Below are 21,706 nucleotides of genomic sequence, written 5' to 3'. Positions count from 1 at the left end.
CACAATACTCAATCTTCCAGCTCAACCTGGAAGATCTCAATTCAATGTCCCTTCTGTTAAAAAATTCCCTAGACAATGTTGGGTAACTCACTTGTACTCAACCTTACAAGGATTGTTAATTAGTGTAAGTGGTGTGGCAAAAGATGAAAAGCAGAATATATGTGAACCACGGAGAGGACGTTGGTGCATAAAACAGGGTTTAGGGCTGAGCTTCGATAGGGCTGCAACTTTCCAGATGGACACTAGGTAGCAGCAATAAGACCTTGTTACTTCTCTTGCTGCCATCTAGTGGTAGTCCGGAGTTTTGCAGCTCGGATAGGTGGCCCCACACGAAACCTAACTGAAAGACATCCTGCCTGCAACAACGCACTCCTATCCACCAGACAGCTTGGCGCATATCCATTGCGAAGATATCCGTAATAAGCAAGACAAGTTTAAAAGTCGCTGGTTCACCCAAGAGCTACTCCTGCTGAAATTAAGAGAAACGCGCCACCACCGGTCCTTCTCTCCTTCATTGCAGTGCCCATACAAAAGTCCTCAGATGCTGCCACCACTCTGAGGCGCAATGCTCCTGGATGATTTGAAAAGCGGCGTGTCACATTTTCCGAGGGCAGGTGAGACGCGGAAAAGTGTAGCTTTCCGGCTGACTAGGATGGTAACCTGCGATACCACCACCGAAGCCGGCAGATGGCGCTGTGACGTACTCAAGGCCATTTCCTCAGTTCTTTTTTTTTCCTTCGGCGCGGCGGGCGCTCCAGCCGCCGCGCTCTTTCTCCGAGAAACCGTTTCCGGGCGGCTTAAGGCCCGACAGGCGTTCTTCCGCCGGCGCATGCGCGAAAAGCGGTCCTTCTTGCTCTCCTCTCCCGAGCAGCAGGTAGGATCGCGGAGCCCTGGTCGCTATGGCGTCGGGGAAATCCTCTTTCTCCCCGCCTGCCTTTTTGCTTCGCGTCTCTTGCACTCCGCTCCTCTTCGGCCTTGAAGCGGTGCAGACCGGGGTCGCCCGGGTCATGCACCGTCTCGTCGGGGCAAGGGGGAGGAGCCGTGGTGGGCGGAGCCACCCTTGGGAATGATCTTGGCTGGAGTGTGGGCGGGGCTTTACGGCGGGAGGTGTTTTTTTTTCCCTAGAATCCGCGGGGTCCGTAGCGGACGGGCTGGACTCTGACGCCCCACGTGGTTGCGGTCTCAAGGCACGGTGCGAGTGTCCTTGCAGTTGATGCGCACGACGAAGCAGCCCCGGCTGCCGGACGCTCGTCCTTCAGTAGGCGGGCTAAGTCCTTAAGGTTTCTCAACCTTCTCTGCCGCTTTGATCTGGGCAGAGGCTTGACCGGATTCAGTTCAGATCAGCTGCAATTAAAAAGAAAGCTGTAAGATCAGGCTTGCGGCTTCGATATGCCGGTTGTCATTCTCAGTACAGCTTCCTTTTGTTATTCCCCAAAGGGAATTCCTAACTATAAATAAAGGAAGAAAGTTTTTCTCCCTGCCCAAGTTGTGAGTTGGGGGAGAGAAGGCATGTAAGCATCAAACGTTATTTCTTTTTAACACAGGCAAAGTGAGGTTTTACAGAGTCATCTTGTGATCTCATGGTCAGGTATTCACAGATAATGTCTTGGTTTACTTCACAGCCTTTATTTTCCTTTAATGTCCACTTTCCTCCTGTTTCCACCTCTTTAGCACAGGAATTGGTGAAGTTCAGTTAACAAGATTTACTTTTTTCATGGATACTGGTAGGAAAGCAGCTGAAATTGAATAAGGAGGATGCATTGATTTACCAAATTCAAAGCCCAGGACTTTGTTCTGAGTAATTTATTTATTTATATCCCATTTTTCATTTAGGAGCTCAAGACAGCACACTTTGCTAGTTTTCGCTGCAACAAAAACCTAGTGAGTTAGGTGGGGCTGAAAGAGAGTGGCTAACACAAAGTTACCCAGTGAACTTCTGAGGTTTAAGATAGATAAGGCTCTCGTCCTGTGGGCCTTCTCCGCAGTAGCTCCCGCCCTGTGGAACATGCTGCCCCCAGAGGTGAGATTGGCCCCATCGCTCCTGGCCTTTCGGCGGAGTCTGAAGACCTGGTTCTGCCGCCTCGCTTGGGGTAGAGAGGGGAATAGATCTACATGGGGATGGCTGCTATAGACCACTCCTCCCACACTTGGACTGTTTTAGATGTTTCATCGCTTGGATTTTTTATTTTTTATTCTTTATTTCTATTTATAGTATTTTTACTGTATTTTATTTTTTGTATTATTCTGATGGTTTTAATCACTGGTTGTAAACCTCCCAGAGGCCTCCAACGGGAGGAGATGGGTGGGGATAAATTAGACAGATAAATAAATAAATAAGAACTTGGATCTTCCTTGCTCCTAGTTTAATACTTGAACCACTTACACCACCAGGACTGCTTATAATTCACAACCTGTTTGCAAACAAATCTATTCCTGGTTCTTTATTTCAGTGATGTAATTTAATGCAGGTAGGAGTAATTTTGTTGTTACTGTTGAACAGTCTGTCTACCATGGCACATAATCTATCATAAGACACCCAGAGACCTTTTAGATGATTCAGTCTAATTTTTGCTCATTGCCTGCTCTAGCAGACACAATTCAACAGATAGGCTCCCTTTTCCCATTTGCACTTGGAAAACATCCATATTGGATATGAAAAAGCTTGAGAACAATAGGACTTTTTTGTGCTGTTAGTAATATTTTCTGAAGGATTGTGCAGGTGAGATAATATATGTCACCTTTAAGTCCTCTGGTATGTATTGAAATATTCAAGCAAGAGCAGGCCTTCAATTTCATTGAAATTTGGTTAAGAAGTAATGGGAGAACCATTAGCTTCTTCAGTTTTTCTGAACTGGTGCATATGAGAGTTTGTTGGGAGATACTCGGTTTTCCATTTGCTTGTGTACTTGCTGCTGACAAGTGGATTTTTTATATATAATTTCCCCTTTTCTGCTGGGCTTTTTCGTTCCCTTTAACAGCAGCCTGTTCTGTGCATAATGAAAGTAATAATGCATACTTCTTTGTCAGTTCCTTACAATAAACCCCACATTAAACTCTGTGGATTATGTATGCAATCAAAACAGTTGCTCTGTTCTGAGTCGTGCTAAGACAGTTAGCTATAAAGTAGGCTCATACACAGGAGGGCAAGTAATATTTGACTGTAAACTGTGAATAAAAAATTACTCAATTATGGAGGTTATCATTGCTGTTCCAATAAATGTATTAGTGACTAATGATACAGTAAACTATAAGCTGTTTTTCCTATAGAAATGAATAAATCTCGATTTCTTCCCTCCCCTTATATTGTTCATCCCCAAATAGTGAAAAGTTTTACCTGACTTCTATAGCTTAAACTATTAGGTACTGCAGAAGCAGGTCAAGCTGTCCTCCAGGCTGATTGGCAGTCCAGTGTTTTAGATAGCTTCCTCCCACAATCTATGTCCTATAGATGTGGCGGAGAATTTTGGAGCTGTAGTTCAGTTCCTGCCATGCAGGTTGAGTGTTCTATAGAGCATTGCACATCCACTCTCTCCTCTCAATCTCATGGCTGCTGTCTTGAGAACAATTTGAAACAGAGTCTATATCTAATTCTTAGTTCTGGTCATCTGTGTATAATAGCAAGCTTGTTGGGCAGCTTATAAAAAGGAGCTGTTACTGTGGAGCTAATGGCAAAGTAGCCCTGTGTAAAAAGCAATCTTTGCAGGGGGGCGGGAGGAGGGAAGCACTCATTTCACATAGCTCATATAAACTGTATACTGATTTGAGACCACCATGCCCTGAATAATCCTCCATGTGTACACTATGGATGCCAAATGTGCATCTGTGTGCCCTTGCCCTAAGACTATATGCTTGGAGCAATCTAGGGGCAACATGTAGTTCAGTCCTATGTGTTATGAGACAGCTGAGTGCAAATGCCATTTCTGGTGATGTAAACATCATACCTGATTATGTCTGTTCTGTCTACAGGCTAAATTACAGAAGCCAGTTGCTGACACAGGATGATGGATTTCAGGCTTGTAGGATCTGCTTTACTTTTTAAATTAAACCTAGAGATCAGTCAACTAGAATCTGGTACAAAGAGGATTCTGACCTAGGGATTTCTTTTGTGTATGATAAATGAATGAAACATACAGTCCTTCCAGACATACAGCCATTCCCACTTTCCCAAACTTGCTTCAGAAAAGCAATATAATGTAAGATGGAAATCTCGTACTTGCTGCTATTAAACAACCAAGACTCAGAATGTCATGCTGATCTGTTGTAAATCAAGTGCCAGATTTTATTAACACTAAAATTAGCTGACATTTTGAAAATTGTTCCTTCATTTGCAGTCTCCCTCAACCTCTTCCTGGTCTCAAAATGTTCCATCTGAGTATCTTCCAGAGGTGACTTTAGGCCCACCTTACATTAGCAAATATTTAGTTTCTAGAATAAGCAACAGTTACTCTAGCAGTGTAATCTTAGGAATTTGTAAGGAATTGCATTGATTCTGTGTCATAAAATTCACTGCCCTGAACCCTTGAGAGTTTGGTATAATATAAAATTCAAAATCTAGCTATCAAAATCTAATCTTGATGTACCAAATGAAACTTTCGACAACCTCCTTCTGAAAAAAAATATATACTGGAATGTTTGACCAGCCAGTATCTAAAATTTGTGAAGCCCTGCTTGTGCTAATCAGTTCCTTTTATCCTGCAGGTAATGTGTTATATACTTTTTTTTGTTTTTTTCCACTGTATTATCTTTTCATTTATTATTGCTGTACTGCATAAATCATTCCTGACACAGATCTTCCAAATGTAGTATAGGTAGTCCTCACTTATTGACTGCCTCATTTAGTGACTGTTTGAAGTTATGACAATGTAAAAAAATAGCTTTGTGACCAGCTGTGTATTTATGACCATTATGGCGTCCTGTGGTCACATGATTAGGTGCTTCACAACAAGGTGACATGATTGCTATTTGTGTACTTTGCAACTGGCTTGTGACAAGTCAGAAGTAAATTTGTAAGTTGCAGTCACGTGATATTTTGCTTAATGGCTGAAGGGAAAGTAGGGTCATAAGCCTGCCACAGTCACGTGATTTTCCGCTTAGCGACCATGGCACTCAGCGATGGAATTCCTGGTCCCAATTGTGGTCACTAAGTGAGGACTACCTGTAGGTTCTTTCTGTACTTGTGACAGATAATGGAAGCCGTAAATACTTTCTCCTAATATCTTGGCATCTGTTTTGTTTTGTTTTTCAGTTGCTGAATGTGGCTACCCCCAACATCCCTGAATATGTATACTTGTGCAAAGTTCATTTCTGCTTCCACCCTGGTGAGTAACTAAGATGTATCTTCTTGGGTATTTTTAACAGTGTGTTGGCTTTCAAAACAACTGGCCATGTTGATAAGTATGTTAAAATCAATGAACTACATAACTTGCAAGTATGCAATCAAGCATAGACTGTAGAATGATTTGTCCTGAAGACCCTTCTGAAGATTTCTTTCAGTTTTGACTCCTAATCCTCATGATTGCAAAGACATTTTTAAAAATATCTTGGCAGCTCTTGCTGCAGAACTATAAATTGGAGTGGGTTTAAGAGATGGTTTATGACAAGGGGATCATGCATATCTTGGTGTTCCTGTCCTAGAAACTCATTCTTCTTTCACTGTTTTTCTGTGAGTCAATTTTTTTTTTCCAACATCTGAATACACAACAGCACTTTTCTTTTATAAAAAAGTTATGTAGCAGATCATGTATGCTATATGCTTTTTGGTTTCCTCCTGAGATAGAACGTGGCTTTCTATTGCCATGATCACATCACATTCTTTCTTATATCACTACAAAGAACAGAATAAAGTTGATTGAGTAGTTCACTTTGTCTCTGCTGAAAGTTGCTTCTCCTGATCAGGAGTAGGCAAAATGGATGTGGGCAGCAGATTATATTCCTGCTTTGAGAGTGGATCTTCTTACTCTGGACTTTGTTCTGTTTACCTTTCCTCAGTCCTACAGGTGAACTACTACAGATGCTTAAAGGAGGCACCTCCCCACATTTCTTAATTACAGAAGTTTGTATATATCTTGTTCCTTAGTTTGTGTTTTTTCATCTTCTAACAGCTGACCACATCATCTGAAAATAGGTCCTACTTTGATGTTGGAATTATGATGGTTATTCCCAACTAATGATAGGCCAGGGATGGGCACAGGGCTACATTCAGCTCCTGTAGAGATTGTGGAGCCAAAATGCAGTGACAGTCAAGTAACGGCAATATTATTTCCTGCTACTCTTAGTCTTGAAATTAAAACAAATGTCTATTATGTTTCTGACAGACATAACAAACCTATGAAAGAGTAAACTGAAAAAAAAGTGAAAACACAGGTTGGAAATCCTATCTTTCTCACTGTAACCCTTGGTTTTTAAATTAAAAATTTAAATTAAAAGGTGTGGCCCCCACTTACAAAAAGGTGGTCTGTCCTTGCTGTAGGTTGTATGTTGAGTTCTACATATTGGATGGATTGCTGCAGTAATAGGCAGGATAAGAGAACAGCACTTTCCACTCTCTAGTTCACAGTTTCTCCATCTTGGCAACTTTAAGACGTGTGGACTTCAACTCCCAGAATTCCCCAGCCAGCATGGCTGGCTGAGAATTCTGGGAGTTGAAGTCCACATGTCTCAAAGTTGCCATGGTTGAGAAACACTGCTCTAGTTACTGCACTTTGAACAGGCATAGCTCAAAATATGGGGCAGCACAACCTCTTCAGGTTATGTAGTCTATGTCTAGTGCTAAATGAAGAATTCAGCTTGAGAATCTTGCTTGTGTTAAACACCTCCCTATTGGTTTTTAAGCAAACAGCACTGATTAATAACCTTTTTTAAATTAAAGGATCCTTCAAACATGTGCCATTTCTAATCTGGCATGTATTCCATGCCTTGTCCCCCAAACTGAGATAGCACTGAGAAAGTTCAGCATCAACTGACTACGAGAAGAGGTTTGTTCTTCCCAAGTGGGCTACCCAGCTGCTTTGTTTTCTTTTCCACAATGGCTCAAGTAGCATAAAGATGATGTCAGCCTAGCTTGCAGATCCTAATTACTGCTGGTTCTTCGGATTACAACAATCTATCAGAATCTGGGTTTTAATTTGCAGGTTTTCCTTAGTATTTACTGTTGAGAATTACAGTAAAATTCCAAAGTCCAGAGGGGTCCAGCAGGACAATTCTTTAGTATCTTGTATACCTAATAGAATACATTGTGCAAACTAAAAACACAAACTGGTTCATTTTATTTGCATGAGTTTGTACAGGTTGCAAATGTTGTATTACTCTGAACCGTTGATTCTTTTTAAAAAATACATTAATATGTATTTACCACATTACCACCTTCTTCTGAATTAGTGCTCCTGGAAACTAAGCATTTTATTTAAAATATGAAACAGTTGTCGTCCTAGGACTCGAATAAAGTACATCTCTAAGATAAATACTAAATATATATGTGCTATCCTGATGAGAAAATGGGAATATATAAGGAACTTGTACCTTCAGAGACTGTAGAATTAGAGAGTTGGAAGGGGCTGTTTAGGCCACTGAATCCAACCTCACAGTTTATGCAGGAATCTGAATTAATACCCCCAGAATAGATGACCATCCAACCTCTGCTTGAACACTTCCAGCAAATGAAATCCACCTTCTTACCAGGTCAAACTACTTCCACTGTCAAGTTATTATTCTTGTAAATTTACTAATGTTCCATTGGAATTCTAATATTCCACTGGAAAATTCCATTGGAATTCCACCATTCTGTAAATTAGATCCATTGTTCTGTGTCCTGCTGTCTGGGATGACAGAGATCAGATCTCAGATTTCTTCTGTATGACATCAGTTCAGGTATTTGATGGATGCTTTAAATCACGACACAATCTTCTCTCCTTAACTCTAAACATTCCCAGTCCATTCAGTCTCTTCATAAGTTTTAGTCTCTAATCATCCTTGTTCTTCTCCAAATCTATTCCAGTTGTCTGAATTGTTCTTAAAATGTGGTGGCAATATTCAGGGTGACATCAGCCCAGTGCACAGTGAAGTGGAATGATTATTTCTCATGATTTGGAAATATATACTTCTTTTGCTGCAGCTAAATTTTCATTTGACCCTTTTGCAGCTGCATCACACTGCTCCCATAAATTCAGTTTGCAATCAACCACTACTCCAAGACCATTTTCGTAAGTAGTTTTGTCAAGCCAGGTAGTGCCCATTCTATACCTCTGTATTTGATTGATCTTTTGTATAGAAAGAACTTTGCATTTGTTCTTGTTAAATTTTATTTTGTTATTTTTCATTCTATTTCTCTAACATGCCAAGATTCTTTCAAATTCAGTTCTGTCTTCTAAAGTATTAGCTATCCCACCAACCCACATTTAACTAGATTGCTGGTCAGAATGCTCATGAAGTGCTTTGCTGAAATCAATGTTCATTAGGTCTAGAGCATTCCCATATATTGCTAAAGAAGTTAGTAGGAAGGTTAGCCTGACAAGGCTTCTGGTGATATTGCTTTATCAAATGCTTTAGTGATAAAAAGTTATTAGTGGGACCAAACACTGTGATGTGTTCAGGCAGAAGCTGGGCAGCCATCTTCCACGGATGCTTTAGTTTGGATTCTTTCTCCTCCAACTGGGGTTTAAGAAATTGACAGGGCTTTTCCTCTTTTACTCCCTCCATACCTTTCCCTTTTAGAAAAGGGACAGGACAGTTCACCATAGCTATGCTGGGTGGCCCCTGTGGACATACTCAAATCAGTGTTCATATATTATATTAAACAAGTCTTAATGGTTTGGTTTGCATATACAAAGCCATAAACTATGGTTTAAAAACCATAATATCTGGCTTTACACAATGTATTAAATCACCATGTTTGAACCCCCTACCATTGTTCCTTTTAACAGTTAGGATTTTGCCTTTAAACCTAGAATGTGCTTGACAAGGAAGCTTGCTGTACTAGTGGAAGTTTTATTTCTCTTCTGTGATGTGTTTTTTCCTTTCTGCAGGTGAGGAACAGTTCCACGTTTTTGTGCAGGCCTCTCTCTGCCTCTGTGCTGAACAGACCTCAGGTCAGGACAGATAAGGTAAGTTAGGATATTCAAGAGAGACAGATTATGAATCTTCTCAGCATTGCTTCCTTGTCCTGCCAAGTTTCAGCAGGCAAAAACTTGCTATAGTTTTAACCAGGGATGTGCAAAAGCAGTGTTCAATTCGTCCTTTGGATCACGCCAATGCAGCTATTCCAGACAGTACTGAAAACTTCCAGATCACCCCTAGAATAGTCAGATTGGTGTTGTCAAGGGGAATATTCCAGAACATTCTGTCCCAAGAACATTCAGTGTTGCACATCACTACTCAATGAATAGCTATATTGGAGCATTCCCTGTCAGAATGGGAAGACTGATTCTAGAAGAACATAACAAAGCTTTTATAATACAGATTAAGATTATGGGAGTAAATTCACATGAAAGACAATAGGAGAAAGGGAAAAAGAGTGTGATTCCTGCAGACTTTAACCCAGGGGCTTTTCTTGCAGGCAGGAATACAATCCATACAATCCATATCCATACAAGAGAGGTAGGACAAAATAGGACCCAGGATACAAAAGCATAGCTCAGATCGATCCATAAAATCATTTAACAAAAACACATTAATTTGTGCCTGTCCTGCTAATCCCTGTGGCTATTTTGTTCTGATTCTCTAGTCATTCTCTAGATTGGAGGGTTTTCTTACCAGGTTGAAGCAAGCCTGGGAAGAGATCCTGTCTCCTTGCATGATGGAAGGCAAAAGGCAGAACTGCACTTCCTTGTCCTCTTTTATAGAGCCTCCCTGAGAGGGGAATTTTCCTGCTCCTGATTGGTACTTCAGAGTTGGATTGCCCTGGACTCAGTCTCTGCCCACTCTCTGGATTGAGTGCTTTAGCTTTGATTGATGCCACAGACATAAATTTTCCAGAATTTGTTCATGTCTGAGCTTCTTGAGGTGGGATTCTTCCTCCTCCTCCTCCACTGAATGGGCTGTGCTAGATTTTTTGGATTATACACGCAGCAGCAGCAAAGCTGTACATTTCCAAATAGATAACTTTCAAAAAGCTGTAACAAGTCACTAGGGGGCCTCAGGGTGCTACAGGGCTGTCTCTCTGTAACAGTGTTTCTCAACCTTGGCAACTTTAAGATGCGTGGACTTCAACTCCCAGAATTCCCCACCCAGCCAGTTATAGCTGGGCTTGCAGGTGTACTGTTAAATTTGTGCAGGTTTGAATCTGCTACCTTTGGAGCTTATTTGGAGTTCTTCCAGCTGCCCTCGCAGCAGGAAGAAGTTAAGGCCAGTTCATTTAGTTCAAACTTTGGAATTGTTGGTAAGCTTCAAGAAATTCCATCAATTCCTCATTCACTTATGGCTTTAATCCCACTCTTGTAAAGAGCACATACAGTTCTAGGTTGGTGGCCAGATGGGGATCAGCCAGTGAAAGGCAGTGTGCTTCACAGTCACAAGCGCATGTGAATCCAGGTCTTGTTGTCATGTGATTCTCTACTCCAGGTTTAGGCAATCAGAGTCGCCATGTGGCTTGTACTGTAAGACCAACAGCACCCTGCTGCCTGGAGCTGATGAAACATCTGAAGGACACCAGACTGTCTACCTTCCCTTCATAATTATAGTGGCCCAAACTGAGGTAGTTGTCCCCTGCCAAAGTTTATAGCCATTATCAAGCTAAGCTGGGAATTGGTTTTAAATTGAACTCTGGTATACTTGGAAGTATAACCTTGCTGAAAGGATAATAAACATTAGCAGCCAAGATTGGCAATGGCTGCAGGCAGGGCCAATTATTACATATTTATTGTTTGTCACCTCCTGTTTCAGACCTTCCTCCTATTTCTTCTTCTTTTCTCCTAGCCCTGCTGCCTCTCAGGTGCCCAGAATGAAGCCTTGCCACTGTGGCATCGGGAGCTCCAAACAAGCGCTGTGTCCAGGGACATTGATACTGCCGCCAAGTTTATTGGTGCTGGTGCTGCAACCGTGGGTGTAGCTGGCTCTGGTGCTGGCATTGGAACAGTATTTGGCAGCCTCATCATTGGCTATGCCAGGTATAGAGAAGGAGTTTTACTTATATCCCATTTGTAGCATCGTTATACAGTGGCAAAGAACTATGGGATTTTCCAAGCCTTGAGTGCCTTTGATTAGATGCTTCCTGCCTCTGATTGCTTTAGCTCAATATAGCTGTGGCATTACTGATGATTGTCCTCAATTAATCAGTTCTTCTCAGCAAGGATATACGTCTAGTAACATTACTCATCCCGTTTTTTAAGAAAGATCTCCCTTGTGAATAGCACTGCCATTCATTTTTAAAACAAAATATTAGTTTCCTCTTGCCAAGAGCAGAAACTGAGGAAAGGGCTCCTTATCGATGATGTTACAGCTGTGCAGAATAAGAAACAGTGATGGACAAAAGTGCAAAGGGAATTTCTAATTAACATTGCAGGGAAACTCTGCAGAAAGCAGTTTATTTCTAAGTAAACATTGAAAGCTCTTGGCCACTACTTATGGATATAGTAGCATGTTAAGTGCCTTTCAGAGCCTTAGTTTTAATTCTACTTGCAATTGACAACAGAAAAGCAATGGTAAAAAGACCTGGTGCAGAATAAACCCTAGTAAAATCTTTATAGTCTAATAAATCTTGTAGACTTAATTGCAAAATTGGCTGAAGGCTCTGCATGCAGCTAGGTTTTTTGCTCCTCCTAATAAGCGTGACATGGCCAGGAGCAATATAACTTCAAACCTACCCATTAGAGATGCTGGAACTGCAGCTCTTCTCTGTTCCACTGACCGGGGTGTATCTCTTTAATTCCTCCACAGAAACCCCTCCCTGAAGCAGCAACTCTTCTCCTACGCCATCCTGGGTTTTGCGCTCTCCGAGGCCATGGGGCTCTTCTGCTTGATGGTAGCATTCCTCATTCTCTTTGCAATGTGACAAAACCAGATCCACTACTTGCAACATGCTCTTCCTTTCTTCCCCCTGTGTTTAGTCTAATGTGTACAGAGCTGAATGTTTTGTGGGAGAGAGGAGAAGCCCACCTGTTAACCAAATCCTCCCTGTTCACTGGGGGCAAGTGAATAAATACAGAATTGGTATACATTTCCTGGGTTTTTTTAGTGTGCATATGTGGTTTTGTGATAGACACCTGGTTCCAAATATTTTCCCCTTGGGGTTAATCAGTGATTGATTGGTGGGTGCTCAGTGGGAGACATGAATTCCATATGATGGTATCAGCCAATTGCACAGCATAATAGAATGTGTTCAGTGTATCCAGTAGATAGGGTTTCTCAACCTGGGCCACTTTAAGATGTGTGGACTTCAACTCCCAGAATTCCCCAGCCAGTGTTGCTGGCTGGGGAATTCTGGGAGTTGAAGTCCACACATCTTAAAGTGGCCCAAGCTGAGAAACCCTGCAGTAGATCATTGACAATCCTGTAATGGCTGTACTTTTTTTAGTTCAGTAATTTCCAATAAGTGTGGAAAACCTAATCAGTAGCTTGATGCCATTACTCTTTATGGAATCTTAATGAATGTAAATGAAGCTTGTCCTTGGTGTCACAGGATTGTAGCAATACTTATCAGTACTTCTGTTGGCACGTCATTAGCTTGCAGCAGGATGGATGGCCTCTATGCCAGACATTGTTCCTGAGCCCCCTCTTTTTTCCTCCCGGCCCTCCAAGACACTGCTGCTAGAATGTCTCAGCAACCAGCAAATAACAGTGAGACTCCCCACAATCTTCTGTTTTTTAAAAAAGAGTGAAATAAATGTTTTATATGTTTGATCCACCTATTTTAGGTATAAGAAAAATCAAAAAGTAAAAGGATCAAACATTAAAAAATCTTTGCTTTTGGCAACATCACTGCACCATCATCAGTGGCCCTGAACCCAAAGAAACAATTTTTGGGAAGTGCTAACCCCAGCTGCAAGAATGTTGCCTGCCCCAGTTTAGGCAATAAATTTTTTGTTTGTTTCATAGCATTCTGAATAGTTATTTCTGCTTTTGACATACTTGTAGAATTTGGTTTTCTTGGTTTCTGTAAATTAAAACCTGGCCAAGAACCAGCAGCCTTTGAAGTATCTCTTTTCCTTTAAGAGTTATCATTGCAGATGGTGGTGCGAGATATTTAGTAAACATGATTTTGGTGCTTGGAAGAACCCTGCTCAATTAGACTAAAGGCTGATCAAATTCAGCATCCTCTTTCCTACAGTAGCCAACTACATGCCATGCCTTTGGGGAGAAAGCCCACCAATAGAATACAGGAATAATGGCATCTTCTCTGGAACCATGGGATCCTGCAGACCTCCCTATGAACTTTTAATTGATTTTACATTTAGACTGAATTCACAATCATGCTAAACTGTATCATTTGATTTTAGCTAGAGGTTGGACACTTTTTTGATCTGAAGTATCCCATCTCAAGTTTGAAATAGTTGTTCCAACTTTACCAGAAGTGTTTGCAACACTTCCAAAAGTTCCAAACAGCTATTTCAGCTGTAAATGTGAGCTGTTTATCACACCTGTAGAATTTCCTTAATGTTATGTAAGTGATGGAGCTCCTTCAATAAATCATGGATAAGGAAACTAGGCATAACTCAGTTGTGAATTCTACCCTTTGTCTTAAGTCTAGTTGTTGGCAAGGAAGATAGACCTTTTTGCCCCCCTGATCGCTGTAAGAAATACATTTTTACAGTAGTTATCACCTAATTAAGTCTACAAATACTTATTTGCTTGGTTTCTAATCCTCTGGGTTTCAGGTTAATACTCTTATATGGAAAAAAATATTCTCAGTCCCTTTATCTTCCAGATGTTTTGCATTATACTTGAACAATCTCTTATTAGGTGTGCTGGGCAGGATTGATAGAAGTTGGATTCCACCATATCTGGAATGCACCAAATTATCTACTGCTGTTTTTTTAAGCCTTATGGGTATCTTGGAAAGCACAAGGCAGGGTTCCTGACTCTTCTAACTTGGTGCTTATTTGAGTTTTGGCTTCTGTGACAATGTTTACCACCATGTGCTTTATTAACAATACTTAGGATGATTCCAGACATCTGTGGTGTAGCTTTTTGTCATTGTACTAGAGCTTACTGAGGTAAGAATTGCCTTGATGCTTCCAGGAAGTTTAAGTTTAGAAGGAAGGTATGAAGATTATGGCCCACTCCTGTAATGCTCATACTTGTTTATGTTTTTAAAAAGCCTAGATGTGAAGGTTCTGTTTAGGGGCAGCTCTGTTAGCTACTAAGAGAAAGTCAGAGAGGATTAAAAAATACCAGATTTGGAGGAGGAACAGAAGATAGAATGGAGGAGAAGCCACATAGGTATGTGTTCCTCAATCCATCATTTGATAATTAACTATTTGAGCTTAAGTACACATAAAAAAAAAAGATTGAGTGCTTCCAAGACAGCATCACAGGGGCATTAAAAGGAACAGATCTGCCTTCCTGCTCACAAAAAAGCCAGCCCATGGGCCAAGTGGAAAATCTGGAATTGTAATCCTTTTGGTTGCAGCACTGAAATCTTCAGCTGCTTCCTCCTTGTCTCCTGCACCCCCCACTAGAATTAGGAAGGGCTTTCGACTTGGTTATTTCTCTGCCATGAGGTTTTTCTCTGCTCTTCCCTTTGGGTTGCCATGTTGATGTTATATGAGAAAAGGAATGAATCTTGTTCAACACAATTTCATAACTTAGAAACATCTCTATCCTTAAAAATAAAAAGGTATATAATCATTCAATACCAGGGTTTCTTTAGGGGGGTGTTGACCTAAAAAGGTTGAAATGCTTTCAAAGAAAAAAAATGAAAGAAAAAAGCCTTCTTCTATACGTTTTTCAGGATTTTTGAGGAGGAAAGGCCCATATGCTGTATCATTTGAATTGACTAGAATGTTTTGCATATGATTGTGCAGGGTGAACAAATGGCTGGAGACTATTTTGGGAGCTTCTTGGGAGCCTGACTCTATTGACTAGGATTGCTGATTGTTGTCAACCCACAGCTGGTCCTGGCAATCTGGACTGGGGTTGCTAAGGAACTGGCTGAGCTGCGTGTTACAGTTATGGCTGTGTTTTGGAAACTTGCTGCTGATGCCAACCTGGCTATGGGGGGGTAGGGTGAGCTAGCAGAAATAGTTAAACAATGAAGGGAATGCTAACAAGTCTGTATCTGAACTGAAGAAACTTGTCTGAGAGATGTCCTTAGTCTATGTAGGAGATAAAGTGAAGTGCTTAATGGACAATTTAATATTTAATCTAGGACCAGAGATATTCTAAAATTGGGTAGTAAATGGTAGAACTGCTCAACTCATTCCCAAATAGTTACCACTGATACATCAATCTTCTCTCATCTCCATCAGCAAAGTGTCTTTCTGATGGTTCTTTGCAGAATACTATAAAATGGAGGTAGCTATCTGTATATATACCTGTTTCATTGGATTAGAAGTGTCTGGGGTATAAAGCATTTAGAATTAGAATGGATGTCCTCTGTGGCATTTCCCCATCCTGTTCTTATTCCATATCCTAGAAAATGGAGGGCATTATGTGGGCAGGCAAGAGATACAGAAGTATCAAAAGATGCAGCTTTTTCTAATCCAGCCCTATCTTGGGAGAGCAGTTAAAACTGCACTCCAATAGAAGAGAATATATGTAGCTCAGGGGTGAACTGTGGAGTCCTTGGTGCTCTCTGAGCTTGGTTGCTTGCAGACACCAAGTAGAAGTCAGAAGACACAATGAAAACTCTTTAATCTCACAACACATCGACAGACTCAACCACAATTTCAACTGGGAAACTGAACATCCAAATCCAAATAGGGAATTACTGGAAGCTTGGCATTCAGACAAATCAGCCATCAATACACACATAAACCATATTCACACACCATTCAAGAGACAACAAAAAGCTAAGAAGGAAACAAAAAGACCAGAATACAGCCTCCAGCAGCCAACACCCAGATAAACAGGGATTAACTCCAGACAAACAATCAAGCAGAAGACAATACCCTAATCAAGGAACTACCAAGGAGAAAACCACACCCCCACCAACACTGGCAGGGCAAGCTACTGTAAAACTCCACACTCACTAGTGCTGATGTTACCTAATTGGGTAATGAAACATCTGCAAGCAAATAACCAAGTTCAGAGAGCACCAAGGACTCCATTAAAATGCACTGCCTATCCCCCATCCCTCTCCACTTTCCTATTGCAGCCTTTCTTACATCACAAAACTGAATGGTGGTTGATGCCATCTGCTTATAAAGTGGTACCAATGGGGTGGCATCACTGTTCATGTGAATAAACTGCTCAGAGTTGTCCAAGAGTGCAATTCATAACATTGGTATTCCATTTATACTACGTATGCTTCAATAAATGCAGTGTAGCCTGATGAGATAACCAGTAAGGTGTAGTGCCTAACATGTCAGACTACAAGTTTAGAGACCAAGTACTAGATCTCCTTCAGCCACAGCAGCTCACTGGGTGACTTTGGGCCCATCTCTCTCTCTCTCTCTCTCTCTCACACACACAGCCCAATCTACCTCAGAGGATTGTTATGGGGGGAAATGGAAGTACTGTGTGCACCATCTTGAGCCTCTGAAGGAAAGACAGAATAGACATTTAATGAATGTTGAATATAGTGACTTTTTCCCTTCTGTTAAAGTATTATTTAACAGTGGCCTGTTGAATGTAAACTAGCATTGGATGGATTCAGACATTGCACTTGGCCAAAACCATCCACATTATGAATTGGAACAATGTAAGAATGCAATGACTGAGTTAATATATTACACCACGGCTTTGAAAAAAGCCACAATTGCCTGGGTTCATGTAACATGGCAATTCAAAACCAGACAAACCAGGTATAGGAAACAAAAGATGCCATTACTGCACAAATCTCCATAGCATGTCTATTTGGCTGACAGGAATTTATTTACCGAACAAATATTTGTAAGAATTGTAGTACAACACATTTGGAAGTCAACAGTTGGAGGAGAGCTAAATTCTATGCTTGTTTTTCCTCCTGGCGACGAGGAAGCATATTGTGATTTGGACACAAAGAAGGTGCATTACATTTAACACTTCGTTTCTTTCTCCCATTTCAATAAAGCAAATGCCATGGTGTTAAATACTGCATTAAAAAAACCTGAATGTAATATGATCCATTTGGTCTTACACATATGAAGGGCTGGACTAAAACCCCAGAGAGTGGCTTTTTATGCTTGGGGGAGATGTTCTGTAATGGACTGTTTTTGGATCTTATTTCTGTAATTTGTGGCCATCTCTAACTGCAGCGAGTAAGAAGATACTTAATGATTTTGAGGAAAGAATGTGTGTCACTAGCTCCTGGATAGGAGCTTTTCATTCATTCATTCATTCATTCATTCATTCAGCAGGAACAAAGAATAATTCCCTTCTTGCTTGGCAAAAGCTGGGAGTTGGTCTGCTCTCAAACACCAGCCAGTGAAAAGAATGTGGGCATGCATCCATGCTGGGGTTTCTGCAGCCAGCAAAAAAAAAAAAGCAAACCCTTCAAGTAAAGCCCATGCTTCAGCCTACCGCGTGATCAAACCTTTACTCTTTGTGCTGCAGTATAAGCCCCCTATAGGAATGATACTGAAGATTGTTAGGGATCTGTTTCAAGGATTGTCAGTTGCTTTTATTTACTTATAGGTAAGATCTATACCATCAAGGTACATACTGTTTAAAGGATGCGTTAAGGGAAAAAAAAATCCTTGCCTTGCCTCTCACTCCTGTTGCAAATGTTTAATCACCCCTGTATTTTTGAGAAGAGAAAACTGTTTATTCAGCACCAGCACCTGAAGGAAAAAATCTGGCAGCCTTCTCTGATGGCTGGCTGGCTGCCCAGTTGAGTGTGTATACTTGGGATCCTATACCAAGGAACAACAATTTCAAAAAGTTGCCTATTTCAGTAGGGTAAAAGCATTTTAAAAAAATGCGGGGGAGGGAACAGGATAACAGTCATTTTTGTTTGCCCTGTTGTTTGCCTCCTTTTGCCCTTGGTGGAAGGATGCTATCTCTGGAGTGGAGAGATGAGTAGCCGCTATAATCAACAGCTCAACATCTGGGTGACCACACATTCCCCACACCTAATAAAAGCAACATTTTATCCCTTCACTCCCACCACCAATTCAAGCTTCCCATACAGGGTACCTCCCAGATACACTGGAATTGTGACTCCCAGAATTACTAACCAGCACAGGCATTCTGGGAACTGCAGTCCCAAGATCTCAAGAGCGCCTGGTTGGGGAAGGAAAGGAAGCTGTTTTCATCATCTCCAGTTGCCACCTGACCCTTTTATTAAACAGTACATTCTTTGTGGACCCCTACTGCACACAGATAGCATCTGTTCCTGGCATGTCAAAGGGGACATGTTCATTTCAGGGAGAATGCCTGGGATATTTCCTAGACCACACGCTTTCCTTGTCAGCTGGCTCCTCTTGAGTTGACTAGGCCCAGAGGTATTCAGCAGCCTGCAAAGAAATGGCTACAGCTTAAATAACTGCATGGCTTGCATGTTTAATAACAATGGCAGCAAATACTATCTTGTTCACTTACTGTAGTATCATTTGTCAGTTTTGACATTTCACTGTCACAGTATTAACAAGGCAATTATGATGCCCTTTTTAAACGAATGCTAGACTAAATACTAGATTCTGAATAGGTGTTGGGATCCTCACAGGAAGGGAAGTGTTCAGGCATCTCTGTCCTTGCTGCAATTGAGTGTCAAATCCTTAGGCAGTTTCTACTAATAGTATAGCTGAAGCAGCTATCTTTACCTCACAGTGATGAATAGAAGACATCGTGCAACAAAACCAACGTAGGTTCTTTCCTGTCTTAATTTTTCACACTATATTTAGTGTTAAGATTGTTTTAGGGTTTATGTTACCCTTTTAGAGGCTTCCTTACTCATTGTTTTGGGAAATCAGCCTGATTTTGGGGCAATCAGAAGAGTGCTCCAGGGGCAATTGGTTGCCTTTCCTGTGCATTAGATCAGTAGTACACTGGGACAGAAGGGGTAACAGAGTTGAAGAGAGGTAAGACTCCACAGCATTTGTTTTGAATTGAATTACATTATGAATTTGTTTACTGTTACTGCAATGATGCTGGCTATATACATACATTACAAGGAGATGTGATCTATAGCAAGTGAAAATAAGTATGGACTCTTTATTTTCACATTTGATGAATGACAACTTATGAACTGATAATATTGAGAAGCCTCATGTAGGGGTCATTCAGTTGTATGGGGGGTGTTGAACTCAATGGTTAAATGGCTGCTTCCAACTCTGTGGCTTCAGGTTGTTTCATCCATGTGTGAATGCTGTATTTGTACATCCAATTAACTTACAGAGCAGTTTGATAAATTTGTGTGTAGTTTGAACCCACCCAACTATGGTTTATTCAATAAGCCATGGTTAAGCAAATTATACCTTGGCACAATGTGTGAACTTAGTCAATGAGCCTGAATCAGTCTAAGGTAGAATTCCTAAAAACATAGTTCCCAGCAAGTAAATCCAACTGAATTTGGTGAATCCATACAATTACTTAGGATACTCCACTGCAAAAGCTGGGTTTCTTTAAATTGTGGTTGATTTGTAGTTCAAACTAACTACAAAGTTATGCCAACCCAGCCATTTTGTATGGGATTGTACTATATGTTAAAGTGAAAACAGCATTAGATAAACAAAACATTGATATAAGTGATTATTAAGTAAACAAAAGAAGCATGCAAACTTTCAGACACCAATATGAGTATTTAAGAGAACAACTTGCTCAGATAGTTTCCTGCAGATGTCTTAAGAATACAGTGTTTGGGTTAGGGAAGGCTGCACTACAGTAACTTCCCAATTTTAGGTAGATTATTCTCTTTCCTCCACCTTGTAACAATGAATCTTTTGGAATTTGTAATAAATTGTGGATAGGCATAAAAATGTACATTATTTGAGTTAATCCCTGTAACTGATTAAGTATGATATGCTTAACTTATATTTAAGTATGAGTTTATTCTTTAAACCAGAGGATATAAAAGATTGCCACAAGAATGAAGAAGCAAGCCACTATGCACCACATCAATCATTTCAATGCAAAACAAGTAGTAATTCTTCAGTTGACTGGAGTTAGCATGAAAAAAAATGCACAAAGCCAGCCAATCTCAAGAAGAGTTTTCTTAATGGATTTATTACTTGCATTTATATTGGCTCTTTCTCCAATAAGCTCAAAGTGGTGCAGTGATTCTTCCCCATTTTATCCTTATAATGTAAAGTAAGCTGAAAGACAAACACCTGGGATTGGATAGGTTTATCCATGCTTAATTCAATGTCAGTATTCAGATTTTCACAGCACACTGAACCATAAACTAAGTACAAAGGTTGGATATGGTCAAGACAGGCAAAAAATGGGGCTTGTGGTATCAGCATAACACAGCTAGTAATTGCCCCAAGGTCTATCAGATGGCTGAGTGGACATCTGAATCTGACTTCATAATCTTTATTAAATACTGCTAGGTTCAGATACTGATTTAATTCATGGTTTACTTAACTTTGGTTCATTGAAGCCACAAGTGGGTTCACACATCAGTCAAGCCATATTTCATCATTTGCAAACATCTATAGTTTCACACAAAACACTTGGCAAAATTGTATGGTTTAATATGACCAAAGGCACTCTAATCCAGAGTTTGGTAACCTATGCCTGACCAGGTATTACTGTTGAACAATCTTTCACTATTGACCATATAGCTGTTTTGCTGTCAATCATAGTTAATGTCTGAGGGATACAAGTCCCCAGTCTCTGTGGTAACCTGATCTTTTGATAGAAACGTGTCATCTTGATAGTTGCAAAACACATTTTTATCAGAAAAAAATTTGGCCCTTAAATCCAAGTTGAAACAGCAGATTGTTGAAGGATTTTAGTAAATAAAAGGTAAAGATAAAAACTTCCTTCAGTCAAACTCAACTTCTGGTTCATGTCCATGCAGTTTTCTTGGCTACACTATGTAAATGGGTTTCTACTGCCGCCTTCTGGAAAGTCCTTCCAGGTGGCCTCCCATCCAAATAATAATTTTGACTCTGCTTGGCTTTGATTAGATACAAGAATCTGCTGTGGGGCGTTAAACACAGCATGGTCAATAGCAAAGGACAGTTGAACATCTTAATTATCGCAATTCCTCCACCCCTACAGTTAAAAACCATAAGTGATATAGCCGCTTACTTAAAAATAAGGCTACTCAACTCCAGGAGATTTACTGATTAAATGCACTGGGAGCGTGGCCCTATTTGAGGCACACTACGGCCTTCGACCATCATTCTGGGCACTGGTTGGAAGAGAGGGCGACTAAATCAACCTTCCCTAACTTACCATCTTCCAGCTGGCACGCGAGTAAAATTTCCCAGCCAGCACCTGGAGGGCGCCAGGTTGGAGGAGAATACAGGAACAACTTCGTCTCGAGGGCCGTAGCCCGAATTCCACTGGCGTGCCTCGCGCGCACATGCGCCCGCGCGCTCTCCCCACCCTGGGAGCTAGGCGGCGGGAAGCAACACCAAGACCACCAACCATTCCCTCGGCCGCCGCTGCTAAGCCTCAGCACCGCCTTCTGTTTTCCCTAACCCCACCCCACCCCTCTCATTGGCTTTGCGGTCCGGTGACCCCG

At 41.0% G+C, this 21,706-nt stretch overlaps 1 protein-coding gene and 1 long non-coding RNA gene across 2 annotated transcripts; one reads left to right on the top strand and one right to left on the bottom strand.

Moving 5' to 3' along the window:
• The first annotated feature begins 790 nt into the window (after nucleotides 1-790).
• Nucleotides 791-12,148, top strand: ATP5MC2 (ATP synthase membrane subunit c locus 2). Its single transcript, XM_063293841.1, has 5 exons — nucleotides 791-874; nucleotides 5,246-5,318; nucleotides 9,021-9,098; nucleotides 10,909-11,099; nucleotides 11,869-12,148. The coding sequence occupies exons 2-5, from the start codon at nucleotides 5,253-5,255 to the stop codon at nucleotides 11,981-11,983; spliced, it is 450 nt and encodes a 149-aa protein (XP_063149911.1). The 5' UTR covers nucleotides 791-874; nucleotides 5,246-5,252; the 3' UTR covers nucleotides 11,984-12,148.
• LOC134490649 (uncharacterized) lies at nucleotides 8,779-21,628 on the bottom strand. Its single transcript, XR_010067228.1, has 2 exons — nucleotides 21,486-21,628; nucleotides 8,779-9,287 (listed from the first exon to the last, which is right to left on the bottom strand). It is a non-coding gene; the product is annotated as an uncharacterized LOC134490649 (long non-coding RNA).
• Between the last annotated feature and the right edge of the window lie 78 nt (nucleotides 21,629-21,706).

Source organism: Candoia aspera, chromosome 2 (assembly GCF_035149785.1).
Source record: "Candoia aspera isolate rCanAsp1 chromosome 2, rCanAsp1.hap2, whole genome shotgun sequence".
Lineage (NCBI taxonomy): Eukaryota > Metazoa > Chordata > Lepidosauria > Squamata > Boidae > Candoia > Candoia aspera.
Note: the sequence above shows the minus strand (reverse complement) of the source record. Positions and strands in the feature narration are given on the sequence as shown.

What these genes read in the sequence shown, in the direction of transcription:
- ATP5MC2 (XM_063293841.1), top strand. Translation starts at nt 5,253, where the DNA reads ATGTGGCTACCCCCAACATCCCTGAATATGTATACTTGTGCAAAGTTC. An exon ending in TCATTTCTGCTTCCACCCTG is followed by an intron (nt 5,319 to 9,020) that starts GTGAGTAACTAA and finishes TCCTTTCTGCAG; the next exon opens with GTGAGGAACAGTTCCACGTT. An exon ending in CTCAGGTCAGGACAGATAAG is followed by an intron (nt 9,099 to 10,908) that starts GTAAGTTAGGAT and finishes CTTTTCTCCTAG; the next exon opens with CCCTGCTGCCTCTCAGGTGC.